Source organism: Rattus norvegicus, chromosome 14 (genome assembly GCF_036323735.1).
Source record: "Rattus norvegicus strain BN/NHsdMcwi chromosome 14, GRCr8, whole genome shotgun sequence".
In the NCBI taxonomy this organism is placed as follows: Eukaryota; Metazoa; Chordata; class Mammalia; order Rodentia; family Muridae; genus Rattus; species Rattus norvegicus.
In genome coordinates, this window is record NC_086032.1 from 76,136,179 (window position 1) to 76,159,267 (window position 23,089).

The 23,089-nt window shown below is 41.3% G+C and overlaps 1 protein-coding gene across 2 annotated transcripts in view; it reads left to right on the forward strand.

Annotated features, from left to right (window-relative positions):
- The first annotated feature begins 267 nt into the window (after positions 1–267).
- The window catches only part of Clnk (cytokine-dependent hematopoietic cell linker), a 178,919-nt gene continuing 156,097 nt past the window's right edge, over positions 268–23,089 (forward strand). For both annotated transcript variants that reach the window (XM_017599489.3, XM_006251108.5), the window contains exons 1-2: positions 268–1,008; positions 16,317–16,369. In XM_017599489.3, coding sequence (XP_017454978.1) covers positions 16,359–16,369 — 11 coding nt within the window. In that variant the 5' untranslated portion in view covers positions 268–1,008; positions 16,317–16,358. The remainder of the gene's footprint in view (positions 1,009–16,316; positions 16,370–23,089) is intronic.

Below are 23,089 nucleotides of genomic sequence, written 5' to 3' on the forward strand. Positions count from 1 at the left end.
TCACCTGCCAGATGAGCCAGGAAACAGACCTTGTATTAAGCCCCCAATGCAGTCAAGGCTCGTTGATAAAGAGAATGAATTGTGTCTATCTCTCTAGGCATCAGTTTTCACAATTACAAAATGAAATAAAGAATATTCTCATCACATTATTGGCAAATTAAATAGGTTGGCACCTAAATCCGCTTAGTGCAATGTTTGGCTCATAATTAACACCCTATAAGAGCTTATTTTAGTGTTTCCCTCATTAAGTCAAAACCAGAGCTATCCCCACCCAAAAGAAATAAACTTTGAATTTATTCTAAATAGAGTAGGAATCTGTTATAAAATTCAACATCAATGAAATCCATTTAAATAACATTAAATCATCTAGGACCACTATAATGGGTACTCCAGAGGACAGCTTAAATAGATTGAGGTTAAGGAAGAAACAGATTGACATATGTTGAGTCTATAATGTTATATGACTTTGCTCATGAATATGAGAATTACCTATGATTACATCATCAATAACACAGCAAGAATAGGAGCCAACCACTTCTCTTCTGTGTCTGCTGAATAATCCCTGAGAAATGCGTGTGTCTTAGGAGTTTAGGGAGGCAATGTAATTACAAGACAGTCCATATGTCCAAGAGGCAAAGCTCACTTTGAGTCACTCGGTAGTCTGCTGTCACATGTTCTGATTCTTGTGAAGGGCTGCACACGAATCTGTATGGCGTGAGGTCAGCTTCGACAGCTTCCACACCTTCAAAGCTAGTACCACAACTCACAAAGAGGAAGTCTGGCCTGCTACGTGGCCAAACTGCCCAGGTCTGTGGCTGCCTTTCTCAGAAAACCAAAACTAACAGGTACATACAAGGCGGTCTCTGCTAAAGGACTCTGCTGAGGGAGGAGAACATGTCAATCCTGACTTACATATTACCCTGAGCTCTCCAGGATGCAACCATGGACTCCCTTTCCAGGATCTAGCTGTCTCAACGCTGAGCCCTTGACTGAACGAAGGCTGGCCAGGTAAACTAAACAGAGCAGCTCTTTCTGAGCATGTGTCTCTTGATCCATACCGTCATAGCGATCGTTAGAAAGAGCTTCACACAGATAAAGAAAAAGGGGTTTGGGAGAGCCTGGACTTCCCATATCCCATCAAATGGGCAAAAAGGAAGCCAGCTTCTTCAGTCAGCTTTGAAGATGCCTTCAATTCTGCTAGGAAAGAACTCCAGATGTCTGCCCATAAAATAATGCAAGATCAAGGCTTTTCAGTCTATTCTTCCTGGCGCTTAAATACCTCCACCCCCAAGCCTATGTTGCTTAAAATCAAGAGACAAAGTCTGCTGCAGTGTTTTTAACCTCCAATGGAGGAGTGCCCCAGAAAGGCAGCCTCAGTAGAAGGAGGTCATTCAAAGAAGCTAACTCCTTTAGCCCTGGGGAAATACGTGTGTATGTATGTATGTATGTATGTATGTATGTATGTATGTATGTATTTTCTAAGTTAATATGGTTTTCTTTTGGCTTTGTTGCAGAAGATGTAGGCTTTAGAATAAGGCAAATGTGCTCCCTTCCCAGGACAGGGGAGCCTGAGTTACATAAAGCAAGGATAAAATGCTCGCCCTCCATTGTTGCCTGAAGGCAACCCCTCCAGGTTTTTCTCAGAAGGCTGTGACAACAAACTTGAGTGAGGGAGAAAAAAAAAATAAGGATTGTCATCAAAGTGGAGACACTGGCTTAGGAAGATAAATATGACTGGAATTTATTGATACTCATTTTATGATTTTTATGAGTGTCACTCTTGTCTAAATTTTAGCACAGCCCCCGTTCTCTCAGTGATGGTGTCCTTCGATTTCCAGGACTCAGGCAAACTACAGGGAATGGTCATTTCAAAGCCCCAGAAGACAATGGTAGTTCTGGCTAATTGGAGGCACACCACAGAAACTTTTAGAAATCCTCCCAGATGCCTCACATAAAATGAACCCTAGAGAGGTATGAAGGAAAAGTGCATTGATTTAACTTGGGCTCCAGCCAGCGATGGTTCTTGCATTAACTCACTTAACCCTCCCACTCGCCTTGAGCCTTAGAGGGATCGTGTTCTCTGGTTCACAGATGGGAGTTTGTGAGGTCCAAGGATCAGGGTCAAAGTTGTTGACACAACAATGAATTCAGTAAACAAAATTCAAACCTAAACTGATTTCACCCAAGTGAGTTTTGCTAAAAGTGAGCAGTGTGCGCTTACAGCTTTGTAGAATATGTCCTTGAGTCCGTTCCCAGGAATCTTCTCTGAGCCCAGATATTTTCATGGTGGCAATTTTGTCCCCCTTCCCCTTCCCTGAGGAGACGGACTCTCAGATGACTCCATGAACAGGGCCATTATAAAGCCAAGAACTATCACTTTCAGTTCCATCTGGTGAGCTCTGGCCTAAAACCCCATTTCTGGTTTGCTTTTATTGAGTCTAGTACTGGCTAGGAAACTGTAGAATTGATGGTGACTGAGTGGGCCATGGTCCTAACTCTGACACTCTGACTCTCGGTATGTTCCTTTATCTCTATTCCTCCATTCCTGCATTCTCTCTCTCTCTCTCTCTCTCTCTCTCTCTCTCTCTCTCTCTCTCTCTTTTTCTCCTCTCTGTCTCCCTCTCTCTGTGTGACAGTTGGGGGAAGGGGTGAGCAGACCATGGCATGTGTGAAGCAGTTAAGAAAACAAAGGTGTGCTTTGGTCCTGGCCTTCCAACTTTTGTTTGAAGCTGTGTCTTCATCGTTGCTGCTGTACTTGTTACCTGGCCCAGGAGTTTCAGGGGATCCTCTTGTCTCTGATCTCATCTCACCCTGAAAGTGCTGGGATTATAGTCATTCAGTCACTGCTCCAGGCTTTATGTGAGTTCTGGGAATTTAAACAAAGGCCAATATGCTTCCTCGACTATCACTCTTAGCCACTGAGCCATTTCTCCAGCCCAACTCTTTATAATGGGACAACATCAACAAAGACCGAGATTGATAATTATTTAGTCTTATTAATATTTGTATTAAGCGAAGTACTATAAATACCTGACACTCAGTACATAGTTATAATTACTAGGACACATTCAGTAAACATTTTCTTTTTTCTCTGCCATTCCTTTTTCCTGATCTCAAATCAGATCCAACTCCATTCATAAGCAGTCCACAGCTACCATAAAATTTGTTATTATATCTCAATGTGCAAATATTTCATTGTAATGATCTCATTAAAAATTAGTAATATACCAAAGTTCCACAGCCTGGTATGGAGCCTTTGAGTATCTGGGTCCTCATTTAATAATCTTAACAAATTAACGAAGTATGCGGGGCAAACATTATAACAACAGCAAAAGATATTGAAGCTGAAACTCAGAGGATTTCATTTGATTAAACTGCAAGGTAAAGCGAAGAGCAAGGGCTTTGAGATTCCTCCCTAAACTGAGCATGACGCTAGCATGTGTTAAAATGCCTTTGGGTAAGTGGATTAACCTCTTTGATCTTCACTTACATGCTTTTGGCATTTAGTCATTTTGACACTTGGTCGGTAGCTATGAGGTTGACAGCAAACTTAGTCACTGGGTCTGACAAAGAAGAGACTGACAAAGAGACCCAGCAAGTGTATCAACAGCAGCCATGTTGTACCACGCTCAAGTTCAAAGACAGGACATCAGAATGCGAGCTGGAAGCATCCTGCTCAGAATCTTGCTACATACACGAACCGGTCAGCATCCCTCACCACGTCAACTGCTAAGCTCTATCAAGGGCAGAGGTCTTCTGGGTTCACTCAGTCATGTCTACCATCCTAGCAAGAGAGTAAGGGACTAAGTTAGTTACTGAACAGAAAGAAGATGTAGCCCAGGCTGGTTTCCAATATACAAGATAGCTAAGAATGACTTTGAATGTCTGACCTTCTGGCCTCTAGTTAAGTACTGGGATCATGCCAGAGCCACACACTAGGTTTATGTGGTACTAGGGATCAAACCCTGGAACTGCCTCATACTGGGCCAGTACTCTCCCCATTGACTAAATTCCAGCCCTGTTCCGGTTAATTTAATCATGTCTTCCAAATACCATCAATTTAGATGGTCATATGAGAGGATGTTGAACGTCAGACAATGTCCCTGGTCCTTAGAATTTATTGGGTGTACTTACCTTACTTCATTCAAGAAAACACCAAGGGCCTAGGCTAGTCTATGTACTGTCCATTTCACACATGCATCAGCAATTACACGCAGGTGAACCCAAGTCATACTCACCCATAACTTAGCCACCCCTTCTTATTTTTAATTAAAAACGGACAAAATACAGTTGCAAATATTTATGTAGTAAAAGGAAACACTGTGATTCACAAACACAATATGGATGGGCTGGAGAGGTGGCTTAGTTGGGCTGCATACGCATGAGAAACAGATCTCCAGCACCTATCTAACAGCTGGATACATGCCAGATGTGGCAGAGCATATATACGATCTCAGTGCTAGAGAAGCAGAGACAAAGGATCCTTGAGGATTGTTAGCTGCTAATCTACCCAAATTCATGAACTCCTGAGTCAGTGGAATACCTTATCTTAAAAAAAAAACCAAGTGAAGAACAATTGAGGAAGACATATAAAGTCAGCCTCTAACATCTGCACACATATACATACTCTCACACACATACACATGCACAAACATACATGTAGACACACTTACACGCACATGTACACACATACATGTACACAGATATACACACATACACACATGTACACATATACACACATGTACACACATACACACATACAAGCATATACATGCACACACATACACACATACAAGCATATACATGCACACACACACACACACACACACACACACACAGAGGTGGGAGGAAAACACTTGAAATAAAACAATGTAGAATAGCTAACTCCTCCCCCCACAGTCCTTGCTTTTTGTGGTAATGACAAGTAAAGTTCTCTCTGTTGGTGACTGTAAAAGACACAACACATTATTTATCATAACCACGGTGCTATGTATGCATCTCCAAGGAAAAGACCTTTCTCTCCCCATCTATTGAGGTGGTGTGTCCTTATTAGCACCTTCTGTCAAACTAAACAATAGCTTTTAGAATTCCCAGATACAGGGTCTAAGCGCATGTTCAGTGGATCAAGGTGCTTAACACCAAACCTGAACACCTGAGTTTGATCCAAACCAACTCTCAAAAGTGGTAGATATGTACACACATACTATCACACACACACACACACACACACACACACACACACACACACAACTTTTTTAATCATAAAGAACTCTTAGATGTAAGCCATTATATTTGCAAACTATATATGTTAAATATTATTGCTAATGATCATCAGAATTTTGTTTCCCAAATACCTGAACCCAAGAAATGACATTCTCCTGCGTTTGATGTCCTCTGAGCTGAGCTCTGCATTTCACTACCGCTTGCTTGAGATTGGTCTATGTTCTCTGAGGAGTTTAGAGGCTAGCTCCTAGCCATGGCCATCTCTGAGAGGGTGTACGATCATGAACATCCTAGCGACTGGCATCTCTTCATCAGCTCGAAAAGCCCACTTCTTCCAGAACATTCAGTGCTAATGGAGCTTAAGCCAGCATTCTGCTCGAGCACTGGTGTTTGTGTGGCCACCTGTGATGTTCGCATATGCTGAGTTGTAGTTTCAGACCATTAGTGTGTTTCTTCCCAATAGCCATCCTTACAGGAAACCGTGTTACTGCTCAGGGGTCACTAGGTGGGCACAGCATCAAAACTGCCATTGCAAGAAAGGGTTTGCTGAGCCACTGATGGAATGATGCCCTGACCGGCACTGGGAGCCATCTGTCCCAGTAGGATTAGCAGATGCTTAGAGACCACAGGTGTTAAAGGTCCCCCTCCCTTGTAAACAGGGCTTGGAGCTCCTGATGAACTCCATCTCTGAGTACTCCTGCAGAATGCTCTGCTCTCCCTCCCACAGCTGACTCTGTTTCTGTCTCCATCCCTACTCCACTACCCACCCACCTTCGGGGAGAGCAATGCCTAGATTTCAATCCAGACTCTTACTTCTCAGGAATAGAATTTTAGGCTTGTCTACTCATAGGGCTGGAGAGGTGGCTCAGTGGTCAAGAATACCTCTAAAAACCTAAATTTGCCCTTTATCTAATAGATTTGTTGTGCCTACCTTTTGGTTTTGTGGTGAGAAACAAAATGTTATGCTTAAAAATTCATTTCCAATGTCTAGTAATTATTAACACCGAGAGAATAGTAATGGGTATTTCTGGTAGATGATTTATTTTATAGATTGATAGATTAATTGAGAGATGGATGGATGAATGGATAGACAGATAGACAGGCAGATAGATTACCAGTTCTCAACCTGTGGGTTATGACCCCTTTGGGGGTCAAACAACCCTTTCACAGGGGTTGCCTCAGACCATTGGGAAAACACAAAGGTTTAATGTTATGATTCATAACAGTAGCAAAATTACAATTACAAAAGAGTAACAAAAATAATTTTATGGTTGGGGGGTCACCATTAAATTAAAGGGTCATGGCATTAGGAAGGTTGAGAACCAAACCACTGCTTTAGATACTCCTTTGTTTCTCTTGTTCAGAATTTTGACCTAAAGAAATTCTGTAGACGTCAGTGGAGCCCAAGCCTCTGCAGGGTACTATTTTAAGGTGATTTCTATATAAAGCTAATCTTATCATATTCACATTTATTTTTATCATTCATCTGTCATAGATGTGGTGGCGTCTTAAAATTCCTCAGATGTACTGACCTCTGAAAAGTTTTAAATCGGGTGTTCAGCATATTATTTCCTTTAGAATGTTTTCCTTGTCAGCTTCAAGAAACTTCGGAATCTGTCACCACACTGATAGGAAGATGTGAGTCAATAATTATCATTTACTATGCTTACACAACAACCTAAAGTCTACTCATAGGGCTGGAGGGGTGGCTCAGTGATCAAGAGTACTTGCTGTGAAAGCATGAGGGCCTGAGTTTGAAATGCCAGCACCTGCATAAAAAGGAAATCAGCGGAGCACAGGCAGGCAATGTGGAGTTGTTGACACAGAGGGGCTTACAAGCCAATACCATAGTTCCAGGTTCATTGGAGACCCTGTCTCAAGGGAATAAAATGGAAAGTGGTAGGGCAAGACCTCTTCCTCTGGCATTTACATACACACTGTGCACATGGTAGCATGGGGATTATGCTAACTTCCTGGCTTTTACTTGGTTTTCAGAATAACCCCACTAGCCAGGAGGAACAAATGCCCGTGTCCTCATTTTTCATGTTAGAGAAACTGAGAGTCGAGTTGTACAGATCAGCATCCCTGGGCTTGGAGATTTCTGGGTAGGCAGGTGAACCTGAGTAAAAGAAGGGATAAAGAAATAGTTAATCGTGCTTCAGGAAGTTGAATCCCACAGTCGGGTTTCAAATGTGCTTCAAGTCACAGAGGAAGGGCTGAGCCCATCTGTACCACACTGTGCAGTTTGTATACAAGACAGATAGGGCTCCGGACGGCTCTCACAGAAAAGGAAAATGACAGAATTGCTCAGTATTGCAAAATCTGGGTCATTTGGATTGCTGCTGTACAATGGAATCTTACTTAAACAGAGTGCCTTATACGAAGTTCTGGTATGCAGCAAATGGTGCTGTCCCTGTTATAAATTGCGTTATTCCTAGTCCATTGATGATTAGATTACCTACACTTTTGTGCTTCTTCTTTGGATTTGAAGCTTCATGCAAATGTCCTTCAGGTTTTTCTTGTGAAACAATGATGTGGAAAAACAACTAGCAGACAGCAAATGCTTAATAAACATGACTTTGAAAAGACGACAGGACATTCACCTTTAATGGTTAGCTATCACTGGAGAGGCATTTCCTTCCCTGGCCTAGCCTGAAAATTACGGAGTATAAATGAGTAGACCTTGCAACTTAGTTTCTCTTCTTTACCCAAAAATTTGCCTTTAATATCACCAAGTGAACTTTAATTAATTAATTAATTAATTAACTAATTAAACAGAAAAATAAATCACAGTTGGAAACATTTCCAATTAATGTAGATCTAGCAGTTTCACCTCCAATTAGTAAGATTCTGGCACCATTTATTAGACTAAATAAAAATGAGGTGAGATAGACATAAATCTTCACACAAAAATAGGGGACCATCTCAATAAAGTGTACAAGCATACTGTTCCATAGTCTACCAATAAAATGAAAGTGATAGATACATGATTGATAGTTAAGTGATTTATTGATAGATAATAGATATAAATGTAAGCTCAATACTTAGATGGTAGATAATAAGTAGATGATAAGATAGATAACAGAAAGAGAGATTACTGATAGATGGTAAATAGATGATAGGAAGATACAAAGATAGATGATAGATAGAAAAATAGATTAATAGATGATAAGTAGACAGACAGACAGATAGATGGTTAATAGATGGATGCTATATGATAGATAAATAGTAGGTAGATAATAGATAGATAGATAGATAGATAGATAGATAGATAGATAGATAGTTAATAGATGGATGATATATGATAGATGAATAGACAGTAGGTAAATAATAGATAGATAGATAGATAGAAAAAATAGATTAATAGATGATAGATAGATAGATAGACAGACAGACAGATGGTTAATAGATGGATGCTATATGATAGATAAATAGTAGGTAGATAATAGATAGATAGACAGATAGATAGATAGATAGATAGATAGATGGTTAATAGATGGATGATATATGATAGATAAATAGACAGTAGGTAGATAATAGATAGATAGATAGACAGATAGATAGATAGATAGATAGATAGATAGATAGATAGATAGATAGATAATGGATGATATATGATAGATAAGTAGACAGTAGGTAGATAATAGATAGATAGATAGATAGATAGATAGATAGATAGATAGATAGATAGATAATGGATGATATATGATAGATAAATAGACAGTAGGTAGATAATAGATAGATAGATGGTTAATAGATGGATAATATATGATAGATAAATAGTAGGTAAAAGATAGATAGATAGATAGATAGCTAATAGATGGATGATATATGATAGATAAATAGTAGGTAAATAATAGATAGATAGATAGATAGATAGATAGATAGATAGATAGATAGAAAAAATAGATTAATAGAAGATAGATAGATAGATAGACAGACAGACAGACAAATGGTTAATAGATGGATGCTATATGATAGATAAATAGTAGGTAGATAATAGATAGATAGATAGATAGATAGATAGATAGATAGATAGATAGATAGTTAATAGATGGATGATATATGATAGATAAATAGACAGTAGGTAGATAATAGATGGATAGATAGATAGATAGATAGATAGATAATGGATGATATATGATAGATAAATAGACAGTAGGTAGATAATAGATAGATAGATAGAAGTTAATAGATGGATGATATAGGATAAATAGACAGTAGGTAGATAATAGATAGATGGTTAATAGATGGATAATATATGATAGATAAATAGTAGGTAAATGATAAATAGATAGATAGATAGATAGATAGATAGATAGATAGATAGATAGATGGCTAATAGATGGATGATATATGATAGATAAATAGTAGGTAAATAATAGATAGATAGATAGATAGATAGATAGATAGATAGATAGATAGATACCACAGTTTAGTTCTCCTGAACAGTAAAGTAGCATAAATAATACAAACAGAAGCTTGATGAGAATACAGGGAAAAGAAAAAATAAAAAGAAGGAATGACAGGAAAAAGGATTATAATACAAATTAACTGAATGAGAAGAGGAGAAAACAAAGGCCTGTTTTTATTACACAAGAAAGTGGAAGACCTGAGCACTGGTGTGGGGACCGTCCCTGCTGAAGCAGACAGTAGAAGAGAAAATGGAAATCAAGGGCTTTTGAAATCAAGATGCCCTAAGAGCAATAAATTCAAAAACAACAAGAGATTGCATCAGTGCGTTAGAGACCTTTTCTAAATCTTTCCAAGAGAACAAATACCTGCCCTCCCATGTTTCCTCAAGATGCTTAAGGTGACTTGTTACTAAGGCAGTTGCAAAATCATTTTAAAAATATCCTCATGCTTATTATCAGAAAAACTAGAAAAAAAGAATTCTCCTCCATTCCTCAAAAACCATCTGTAATAGTAACCCATTTGACTTTTAATGCTTCCTCTCACTGGAAATCCAATCAAGTGAACTGTTCTAATTAATTGAATTTAGCTGATTGCCCTAGCCAGGGTTAGAATTAGAAATTCAATCAGCAAGCAAGTATTCTCCTCTAAATATGAGCATCTCTACATCGTGACTTCCTAATTTTTGACATGAAAATTATGCAAAATTCTGAATCGTAGGCAAATTAATAACTGTTTGCATCTAAGAAATACTAGTTTCAATATGCCTATTCAAAGTTGTGGGCACGGCGTTCTCTCCCCCCCCCTTCTCTTCTCTTCTCTTCTCTTCTCTTTCTTCAAATGTTCATATACTGCTTCTTCCTCAACTCTGTGATGGGTGTGATTGTAGAAAGGGAATCAGATCTCTCTCATAGGCATTTTACACTTGATCTTAGCTAAAAGACTGAGAAGCAATCGTAGGTATTTTTAAACAGACCTTATGCTTCAGCCTTGACCCAGTTTGGGATGCACAGTTTTCCTGACCTATGCTCACATTGTCTTAGCAACTTGAAGTTTGCTTTTGGCTATTTCCTATATCTGCTCAGGTTCCTTGTCATCAAAATGATGTTTTTTAAACTTTCAAAGAAGCAGAAGTTCATATTTTTATAAGCTTTATCTTCTGGGAATAAATGAGAAATATTTGAAAGCAAAAAAAATTATGTGCTGTAAAGCACGTTTTTCTCTTCATGAAATATTAATTTTGACCAGAGAATGTGTAATAGAACTGTCTGTGATAAAATGCGTCTCTCTAGCTGCTTGGTGGCACTGGCATATTCCCAGGGGACAGGAAGAGTTCTCGAAGTTGACAAGGAAATGTGATTTTGTTGGTCTACATATTTTCAGTTGTTTAAACTGCTTATGATACCATAAGGGTATTAATTATTTCTGGATTAAGATCCACATCAAAATCTCATCCATTTATAAAGCAAGTTTTTGTTTCCTAGCCCACTCTCTGAAGCACCAGGCAGGCTTCAAGTTCAGAAGCAAACATTCTGATGTTAATACACAGCTCTATAGGATACCCTGAGAATTTTACATGTGGTTCTAGTGTGGAACCTACTAATGGCTTATACCCATCAAATTCCTTATGTTTCAAAAATGGATTTCAGCCCACAAAGTGCGTATGTAATGAGCTAATGAAAAAAGATCACAGAAACCATCATATCCAAAAATGTGAAATCGACTGTCCTAACTGGTCATAGAGTTGGGGTTCCCTTTGCTCTGAGAAGTGAGCCCAACAGAGCATCTCTTTGTCATGACCTTTATTCTGCCTTGAGGACAAGGAAGTAGCACACCCTGCACTAAATCCCTTCCTATTCTCACATAGTATTGCTTCTATTTTCATATATTCATATATAATATATAAATTATATTTTATATATAATATATAATATGCTGGTTAGTTTTTGTCACCTTGACACAAACTAGAATCACATGGAGAGAGGTAACCTCACTTGAGAAACTGTTTCCATCAAATTGGCCTGTAAACATGTCAGTGGGGCATTTTCTTGATCGATAACTGATGTGAGAGAGTCCAGGCCTCTGGGCAGGTGGTCCTGGGTGGCATAAGAAAGAAATCAAGCATGCCATGTACATCAAGCTTTTCCAAGGCCTCTGCTTCAGTTCCTGCATCCAGGTGGCTGCCTTGAGTTCCTGCCCTGACTTCCCTCAGTGATGAACTGTTACCTGTAAACTAAGGACCCTTTTCCTTTCCAACTTTGTTTTAGACTGTTCATTATCACAATAGCAAAAACAAATCAAAGTATTGTATTATTTAGCATGGTTGCTTTCGGTAAGAATCGTGTTGGCCATTTTGGAGTCTTCTGTGCTTATGTGTGAATTTCAGGATTATTTTTCTATTTCTCTAAATATCATTGGAACACTGGCAGAGACGGGTGGAACCTGTAGATTGTATTGGGTAGTATGGCCATTTTCACAATAATTAATTCTTCTGATCTATGAGCATGGGAACATCTAGAGTCTTCTTCAACTTCTTCCTTCTGTGTTTTAACATCTTCATCACAAGGCCTTTCCCCTTGGTCACTTTTACTTATAGATAATTTTTAAGTTATGACAATTGGACCTGTTTTCCTATTCTCTTTCTCAAAGAAAGAAAACATGTTTTTGCTATTATATAGTTACTAAATTCTGTCTATTGGTTCCGTAGCCGGTTTATCAGTAACCAGAGTTTTCTGGTAGGCTCTTTTGGGATGATATAACCTGCAAATATTCATAATTACCCTTTCCAACTTTGTGTCTCTCTTTGTTTTCTTGTCTCACTGCTCTGCTAAGATTTCAAGAGCTGTGTGGGTAAAGATGGAGAAAGTGAACACTTTGTTCTCAATCCTCATCTTAGACATCAGAAATTCATTGGAGAAAAGAGGACGAAAGGGACTCTACCGTTGACAATGAAACCATAGATTTCTAATACAAAGCCAATGATAATCAGATTCTGGCCCCTTTGTATAGGATTTAGACGTTGAGTTATGTCCAACCAACTGGGCCACATGCAGCTATGAATATCTTCCAACCAAACTCATAAACTTAAAACCATTTGAATTTGCATGGCTTTACTTTCTGGGTTTTTTTTTCTTTCATGTTTCTTAGCTCTGTGAAAGTTTCATACAATATATTTTGATCATGCTGCCTCTGCAAATTTCTCCCGGGTCCACCCCTTTCACTAACACACGGAACTTAGTGTCCTCATTGTTTTTTGGTTTTTTGTTTTTTAAACCAATCAAGGACAACTTGTGCTGCTTACAGAAGCTTGGGTTTGTGGCTATTCACTGAAGTGTGGTCAACGTAACCATTAAAATATCTGGGATAGTTTATGACCATATATCATCCTGAGCATCTAAATCTTATCTAGAATATCTGGAGCATTTAGACTAATTGTACATAGACTGCTGCCCAGAGCAACCCAAGTAGACTTTTCAGGGCACCATACATTTTATGCCCAGGTAGATCCAAGAGGCTGACAGAGAACTTGTGGTTATGGAGCCAGTGTCTATGAGCATGGGCTATGTACTCCATGTTTCTGGAGACTCAAACCTGGAAGCAGTAAAAGGCATTTAATTTATCTTCCAATTCAAGTCCGTGGTGTTTTTGTGTCTCTGTTGGGATGTAGGCATCCTCCGATTCTTAGCTTTGCCCCACCTCTCTCCACTCTGTTCTTGTTTGTTTATTTTTCCGTAAATCCTCCCAGTTGCTTATCTTCCCTTGGATCTATGTTCAGAGCAAAACCAGCCACGGTAGCAACTCTGATGTTTCAATGATACTCCCAGTGTTAGCTGCAAGAAAAAAAAATGTGCTCCTCACATGTATCCCAGACATCTTCTGTCATCTTCACAAACACCAGGAGCCATCGCTGGTTTTACTACTCCCATGTTGCAAAAAAGTAAAGGGAGGCTCTAAACAAGCAAATAGCTGTCCCAAAGCATAGCCAGGGTGTCAGGACCAAAGAGGCTTCAAATGCCAGGTGTGTGTGTGCCCCCAAACACCCTTAACTTCACACACGTGAATGCCAGTCTGTCTTTGAATCAAATAATGTCGCTGTGACATTGGGTGCAAATAGCATCCCATTTCATTCAGTTCTCTTTGCAACAGCACATGTCTAAAAGGGAAGGATCCTGTCTTTTCTACTCTGTATTGTCTTCATAAAACTGGCAGACATGCAAATCTAACTCAACCCCTTTACCACATCCTTTACAAAAAGGAAATCAGATAACACTGAGTTCTCGGAAGAGCTCTCAGGACAATCTGGGTGGAGCAGAGAACTGTGGCCTTGTGGTGGGTACTCTATCTGCCTTGCTGAAGCCCTCTTGCCTGGCTGACTCAGGCTTCTCTGGGGTAGGTCACTCAGACCCTGAGTTTTACTTTTTACAGTGCCAAAAGAGTTCGACTCATTAAAAATATATACATTTTAAAACATTCTCTGTATAATATACTGCTCGCATCCCTCAGAAATCACTGATAGACTGACTTAAACTTTCCCTAATATTTTAAAACACAAACGCATCAGACCAAATAAATTACAGAGGTTTGCATATAAGCAACTGAGATTTCCCCCGGCCTCCCTACTCTCCTCTGTGACAGCTATTTTTCAGAGACACTGCAATTTTGTTGTACAAGCAGCTCCATTGGAGAAGACAATAAAATGCAAGAGATATAATAACATACCTCTAACATTTTAAAGCCCTTGTTGTCGTCAGATTTGGATGGATTATAGTTTTTAAGGGAGCTGTTTTGTGCAATCTTTGAGCTAGAAGACACTTATTTAGCCCAATTGCTTAGTCCAGATGAGGCAAATTAAACCAAAGCAAGATCTCATGCTTTGTGTAGAGCCACCCTGGCTACCCTATAGATGGCGGAATTCGATCTAGTCAGCTTCCCACCTTACCGATGAGAGGTATAAAGCGGTGGGACCGTGTACCTAAGAGCTGGCTAAGATCCAGGAATACGGGGAGTCCTCAGTAGAGAGCTTGATTCCACTTCAGTACCACAAACATATATACAAACGAACAAAGTGAGCATATAAGCAAGTTGAGGTAGACCATTTTTCCTCTCTAACCATCATCATATAACTTACATTTATTAGGTATTAATATCTTAAAATTGATATCAATGAGCTGAGATACCAAAATATAACATGCTTGAGGTTGATGTAGCTGGCTAAACTTAGTACACTAGTAGTAGTACACCAGACCTTATACTTTTATAGTTTGTAAGATGACTTCTTGTACATTAGTTTATTTAACACTTAATGCCATGGTAAAAAAAAAAATGATATTGATGCCACTATTTCTCGGAGACTAAGCTCTCCACAGAGCTCTTCACCACCCCGGAAGAAATAACTTCTAGAGGGAACCATGAAAGAGACACAATGAACCACAAGTGAACAGAATCCTAAGCAGGGTTCCTCCTTTCCTTCCTATGCCGTGGCCGACCTGAGGTATGAGAGTAGAGGTGTGGCAAGGAGCCACACGGGGCATCAGAGGACCTGAGTCCAATCCAAGTTCCTCAGTAACTCTTCCACAGCTGTTACTCCAAAATTACATAGATCAAGCATGAATCCTAGCTTGACGAACCGTGAGCTTCATTTTCAAGCTGTGAAGTCCATCCTCTGCCCTGTTCCACTTAACTGGGAGGCCCAAGGAGTCTGATGAATGTGAATCGCACCAATCGCTCCTCGTTCCTGGATTCTTCTCTACTTTAGCCAATTGGAGACAACAGCAGATGGGCGGGGGCAGGAAGCAAATGGGAAGGCTCTTTTTGTCCCACCCTCTGTTTGTCCCTCCTGAATCTGCCTCAGCTGAAAGCTGCTGCTCTTCCACTCAGTCTCTACATTCCGATCGATCGCCACTCCCTCCCTTTACCCTTCTTTGTACAATGACAGCACCCCTTTCTACCGCCCCCAGGTGTCCCACTATCTTGGCCTACCTGCTCACAACTTCCAAAGGATCACATTACACTAGTTTCAAATTAACTAGTATGGGGACTCTGTTTCTTGCTGGATCTCCAGAAGATACAGTGGGAGTATCCTGTATAATACCCAGAGTCTTCCAATACATTAAACATAGTCATTGATGCAAAGCACTTACTCCATGCTCCCAGAGTCACGGCTGCTAATTTATATGGGAAATGGAGCTAATGATCCCTCCTCTGAGGATGAACACTGGGCTCAAATAGAATGTGGTGGCTGATACAAAGTGGTATACAAATGAAACTTCCAGTAAATATTTTATGGAAAAGTCACAGGGAAATGAAAACCATCCCTTCTCGAGCCAGCTTCAGCAAGCCTGTGGACTCCTCAGAGCAGAACCAATGAAGCCTGGGTTAACACTTCCTAGGTGCCCAGGGAAAGTGTACAATTGCACACAAGGGAAAATCAGACTTGGTGCGTGTTTGCTCAGCTCCCCAGGGCAGATGGGATGGATGCTGACAGAAGGAGGACAGCATGTCGGGGGATGGGGAGTCCCTCCCCCACCCTGTGCCAGAAATAAACCAATTTTTGACCTACATTGATTTGCTTCCTGTCTCTTCCTCTAGGCCAGCACCTGCTTCAAATCCTGCAAAGAAGCAGAAGTAGCATGTCCAACAGAACTGAAAGTCCAATAACCAGTTTGTTTTTGTCTCCACAGGCTGAACTGAAGATCCCTCTCATTTGCCAGGGACCAAGGACAATGACCAGCCAGTAAGTACCAGACAGCACTTTGAATTACAACCTCTATCTTCTAAAGCAGTGGTTCTCAAACTTCCTGATGCTGTGACCCTTTAATACAGTCCCTCGTGTTACAGTGACCCTGGACCATAATTTTTTGTTGCTACTTCATAACTGTAATTTTGCTATTGTTGTGAATCACAATGTAAATATCTGATTTGAGAGCCTTGTTCTAGAGACCACAGGAGCCACAAGATAGATGATGTCTCAGTAGTGTCACTATGCCCAGATTGGAAAGGGATTTCCTAAGAGACAGAGGTCGCTGTGTACTTGGATGTCCCATAGTAACATTTTTGTGCACAGGCCACTTGTTCTGGTCCAGCATAAGTGTGCAGCTAAAACAGGACCAAGAAGTCCAGACTGAGACACTAGACATTCCCACAGAAATACCAACACTCACAGCCATTGTGTTGTGGTACATGTAAGCGCCTTGTGACTCCCACAGGGTAAAACCTATAACCCTGTTTTCTCTGTATGGAAAGCCATAGTAAGGGTTGTGATTGCTTTAGGATAACCAAATGTGTAAAGAAAAACTCAACCGTGGCTCCTGTCTGTGAATATAGTGGGGGAGGGGGGGAAGCAGCAGTCTTAAATGCTCAAGGAATATCTATAATGCAAAAATAACACCTTCGACGAGAGAAAATTGATGTGCCGCGATGCCTAATTTGGGCCGTCAATTTGGTTGGACTAAGAAATGCAAAGGGATCAGAGAAGTACACGGTTCGCCATGTCTGTGATGCAGCCTCTGGAGACAGCTAGATCCTGAGGGCTTCAGCCTAATGAATGGATCAATCCCCTGATGGATCCATAAAGATGATTGGTGCTACTGGGAGGTGGTAAAAAGTAGGAGGGGCTTAGTGAAAGGAAGTAGGTCCCGAGGGAGTGTCTTTGGAAGCTATGTCTGCCTTGCCTCTTCCTACGAGTCCTCCCTCCGTTTCCTAACTGGCCTGGTGTGGAGTGGAATGTGTCACGTTTTATCTACCTTGATGGTCTGGTATATAAGCTACCTCGATGGCCTGGTATATATAAAGCCATAAGCAGAGTGAATTTTTCTTCCCTTTAACTGTTACTGTCAAATACGTTGTCACAGCAATGAGGAAAGCGCCGAATGCAGGTACTAACTCTGAACTCGGTTTACTTAGATATTTATTGACCTTCCCGACTTTTTCACTTGGTTACATGGCATCACTGCTCTGGTACAGACTCAAAAGCAGGTTGATAGCAGCAGAGAGGATGCGCTAAAAGTGGCCAAGTGTTTCTCGAGCCCTTGCTCCCCTTCACAGCTCTGTGATCCTGGGGGAGTTACCTAACTCTGTGGATGGAGAAATTACAGAGCCTTCTGGGTGGCAGGATATGGCCTACAGGGGGGAGAACAACTTGGCTTTCAGTAGCCCCAGTGGAGCACTTGGTGGCCCACAGAAAATGGTTCTATTTGGCAAATAGATGCTGACTTAGAGCAGGCCCAGCTATAACCCAAGGGAAAAGCTCTGGTAACATGAGCACCCACAGACCCTATGGGGGTCAGCATTGGGCAGACGAACCTCTGTCTCACAGGATGGGGAAGCTGGATCCCATCCTAGCCCTTATTCTCACTGCAGAGAAGTGAGTAGGGAACTCCCTGGCATACAGTCTGAAGATGGGCTTCTCATATGGATTACAGTTTCGTTCGGAGCAACTCAGCTGTCTTTCTTCTCTGTGGCTGAAGCAGGTGCATCTTGATGACATCCTTATTATCTCTGAACTTCGTCATCCTTGGCCAATCTTTTCCTGGGAAACAATAGAGTGTTATAGTGGAAGTTCAATCTACCACAGTGGGAATAGGAAGTCTGGCCTGGGGGGTCTGGGGGGGATACCAGCTGAGTCATCTGTGACTTCATTAAAGGGGATGAGTTCTCAGACTCCAAACTATGATCTAGGATAAATGCAGCGAAGTGCAGTTTTGTATGTTGGATATGCATTAGAGGGTTGTGGTGAAGATGTAAACCAACCACAGAGCAGGTCTCAAGGGCTGTCGTAACAATCAGAAGGGGCTTCATCCTTTCATAGTTCTCAAGGATCCAAGTTCGAAGACAGGTGTTGGCAGAGCGGGACTGGCTCTGCGGGGTCCTCTGCTTCTGTTGGCTCCCAGCATCCCTTGTTGGGGTTGTATTGCTCTAATCTCGCCCCTTCCCAATGACAGTTAGACTCCTGCTTGTCTCAAATCTCCCTCCACCCCTATAAAGACACTTGCCATTTATTTAGGATTTACCCAGATTAACCTCAAACTGTTTCATATCAAAACCTTCAGTTACACCTAGAAGGACACTTTCTCCAAATAAGGGCACACTCATACTCACAAGCACCGGGAACCCAAATAAAAACGTTTCTCAGAACCACTTGCCAACCCATATTACAGCAGGCTTTATTCTCAGACCCATGTTTCTTTTGTGGGATTTCATTGGCCATTCTTGAGAGATTTGCTATGTGTGCGCATCTAACTGGTAGTTGAGAGTCTTTTCCCTTGGTCTCTGATTCCATCCTGTAATGGCACCACCTTTATTGAGAGGAGAGTTTATCCCTCTCAAGAAGGGTATTGGTCCTTTGGTTTGGTTGGATGCCTATCATCTTGGAAATGGCTCTTTTAAAAAATATCTTACTGATTTCTGCTTTAAAATAACCCTAAAAATGAAATGGAGGATAGCTACCTGAGAGCACATTGTTTCCTCGTCTGTGGGATCCGTCACTCTAACCACAGGCTGTATTGCCATTTGCCTTACCTCGGAGCCTGTAAGAAATACAGAATCCCAGGCAACAATCCAAGCATCCTGAATCAGAATCTGAGCTTTTACAGACTCCAGAAGTGCTAGGCTGGACCACAATTCCCGGCCCCATTTCCTTCCGGTGCACACACAGGAGGAACTGTAGCTGTTGTCACCAAGATATAACCAGAGAATGCTACTACGTCTGTGGGAGTGCAGTTGGAAACTGCAGAACCTTCCCTCCACGGTGAGAATGAGTCCTCCCCAATTAAAATTTAACACCTCATCCTAACACGGGGTTTCCCTTTACTTTTATAAACCATCATTTTCCTACAGGCCACATCTGTCTCCTCTCTATCCAGAGGTAGTCCTTGTCCCCCTCCAAGACAAATATTCCTTACCCATCTCCCATGTCTCTTTTCTTCCCTCTCTTTTGTTCCTTTCCCCTTCTCCCTCTTCCTCTATCTCCTGTCTCTGTCTCTTATCCCTGTCCTCCATCCCTCTGGGACAAATAAATCTCCTCTGTGTTGAGAACTTGATCTTGGAGGTCCTGAGCTAATACTTTTTTTCTTTCACAAATAGTTAAATCATTATGGGATTTCCTATTAGGGACTTTTATAGTGAATGAATGAATGAATGAGTATAAATGAATGAGTGACAGAGACTAAGACACTATTCATACACACAGGAAAATAATATATTTACCTTCCTGCATATTTCACAGGTACAGACACTCATACATTTCACGTAGGTACAGACAAATGCCGTACAAGTATCTACCACATCTTTCTATACAATTCCACCAGTCCATCAAAAGAATTAGCACGCCCTTGCTTTATGCCAGGCACTGAGCTAAGCACATCACCTACAAAGATCGACAAGATTAGTCCTTGTCCTCCAAGAGCATTTCCAAGTGTTAAGCAAATCGTTTTGGGATAATGGGGAGACTGGTGGGGAAAAACGCTGCAGGAACTCAAAAAGTGCAGATGTCATGATTCTAAAGGACTTCTGAAGTAAGCACACTGTTATGAATTGGCTTTCTGTGCACTGCACTAACGGCTTTCCTAGAAATCCATTCAACTGCATGAAGCCTTGTTCCCTGCAGCACCGTGATGCCTTCAGAAGGGAGGGCACAGGCCTGCTTGCTGTCCTGTAATGCATCAGAGCTAGGGAAAGGAGACTGGGGGGTTGGTTTCTAGTGCCCCTTTATTCTTTTTAACAGGCCTTGGAACCTTGATGCTATGGCTCCTTGGCATCTTGGAAAAGATGGGGTCATTTGAGTGCTTCCTTCCAGGCACTTTCCAATAGGTCATGATCTGACAGAGACCCTCTGGAGTCCCAAGCAGAGAACATGATCATACATCCCAGACTTGGGTACGGCTGGATGAATAAGCAGCCCCAGTGCCCACAGTGAAAGACACTAAAAGACTAAAAAAAGTGGGTTTGTTTGTTACTAAAATTCTTCCTAGTTTTGATGGAAATGTAAGAAAAATATCCAAAAATAAAATGAGAAGTGGAAAATGGCCAATTAGCCTTGCACCCAGACTCAACTAGTACTCTGCTGCAGATTTCTGAAATCAACTTTGTAAATCTATGTGGAATTATTTTTTTAAATGTAAGCAAACTGTTAAAACCTTGTATTGTTTCCAGTTATCTGCTCAAAAAATTCTGTTTTCATTATATGCACTGCGCCCTGTGGGTAAGCTTTTCTCCAAATCACACTGCTATAACGCTGTTCACTCAAATCAGTCTACAGATCCAGTCTTTACACTTTCAAAGCCAGAAGGCTCGGAAATACTGACAGACATTTGTGGCTAATGTTTTCAGCCAAGTCCAACCTGTGAATCCTACTCTGTGACTCTCTCCATGCGTCTTACTGCAGAATAACCAGGAGTTGTTCCTGACATCAATGAGCACGGTTTAGAGAACACACAGCACACCGGCCATATGGTTTTTCATTCACAATATTCTGAATTCCCAGCCCCAAGGACCTTGGTGAAGGATGATGGCCCCACATTCCAGTGAGTTATTTTATGGAGCCCTTGGTGCTACATAGGTAAGACGCTGCCTTCAGAGCCTTAGGAAGCAGTTTTATTGCCAGGATTAAGTTGGACTCTGGGAATATCAGAATGGGCTGGTGGATGTTGGCCAGCTGTCAGTTGCCTGTGTGTGCCATATGTAGCACAATTCTACTCTGCAGTCTGTGATTGCACGGGAACATAAACACCAGTCACTTGGTAACTTACTGTTTCTTTCTTTGCATGAGGGACTGTATCATTAACGTTTGCTTGTTTGGGGAAAGCTTTGATGGTAATCTAAACAAAACAATAAAATAGGAATTCTAAGGAGGTGGGGTAGCCTAAGAGTCATGGCATGGGAGTGCCCTTCCTCAGCAACATTCCTGGGAGACACAATCAAAACTCAGTTTAAATATCCTCGGGGTAAAGAGTTCACTACTTTCTAAGATGGCTCAGTAGGAAGTGTCGTGAGAATTCCTGCCTGTTGGCATGAATGAGGGCAACCCCGTGTTTGTGTAACATAGGCTTCTATTCATTTTGCTAAGCACAATGGCAGTCCTCTGAACAGTCTTTTCTCTTCACTCAGTGTGTCACCACGAAGGTGAAAGGTTAAAGTGAATGCAGAGATCATTGGTCATCCGTGCGCGCCAGGAACTCTGCTCTCGTTCCTCCTGGGATCCAGGTCATGCACTCTGGATACTCTGCATCCAAATCGCCTTCCCATGTTCCCACACGAGATTCCCATTAGGGTTACATTGTTTCCAAATCCAGAGTATTGTTTCCACATATATCTGACTCCAAAATCCATATGTGGTAGTTTGAATGAAAATGATCCCCACAGGCTTATGTAGGTAGAAGTGTTTGGCCCTGTTAGCAGATGCGTATCACCAAGGGGCTGGCACTAAGGTTTCAAAAGCGCATGCCACTTTCAGTGAGCCATCTCTGTCTCAGACTTCTGGGTAAGATGTGTGCTCTCAGCCACTGCTCTAGTGCCATGCTTGCTTACCTACGACCATGCTCTCACCCTGGTTGCCATGGACTCTAACCGTTTAGAACTATGAGCCTCAAATTAAACACTTTCTTCTCTGAGTTTCCTTGGTCATAGTGCTCTATCATGGCAACTGATACATAACTAAGACTCCACCATCATGTACCATATTAAACTGTTTTCAATAATTACCTACAATGATTAGGAATGAATTCTTCCTCATCAAAGACTTATCACCAAACTGAATGGCAGTGTTGCTTATTAGAGGAATATGCTCTCTTAAAACCCTGTCAGTGATAAAATTCACTAACTCCAAAATGGAGATACTTATAAACTCCTCTCTCACAGAAGCTCATCACAGTGTCTGGCACCCAGGGAATGTTCAATAGATATTTCCCTCTTCTGTGGGAATGATAAAATGAAACTCCATGTAAACTCCAGGCCATTATTTTCCTCCATAACATGTGTGAACAACCACTGTGTTCGACCTCAGAGAGCAGCTTCATTTTGATTTGCAGGAATTAATAAGTGTAAACCCTACTGAATCTCGGGGAAATGAGAAGGAGTGATTTTGGCACCCTGAGATCAGAGTCCTATACCCAGCTGAGCAGTCAGGATGGCTGGCCTCATAGTTCCCCAGAAGTAATTAGGAACCAACTCTCGGGCCAACTAGACCCATCCTGATGCCGAGGACGCTGCCTCTCTAGGACGCGGTGGTGTGGTTCACTGGTAATTAAAAAATTGCAAGCTGTGCAAGGAACACAGCTGAGATCCACAGAGAGACTTTTCCAGAGGTTGCAGACATGGCCAGAGAGGCTGTTGGCAGGAGCAGCAGGCATGATCAGTCCCGAGAAAATGAAGATGGTCCATGATGGGAAAATGATGCTTTCAAGACAGCCTTCCTAAGCCTCTAACAGCAAACTATGGAGGCAAGGAGCTGACAGGCCTA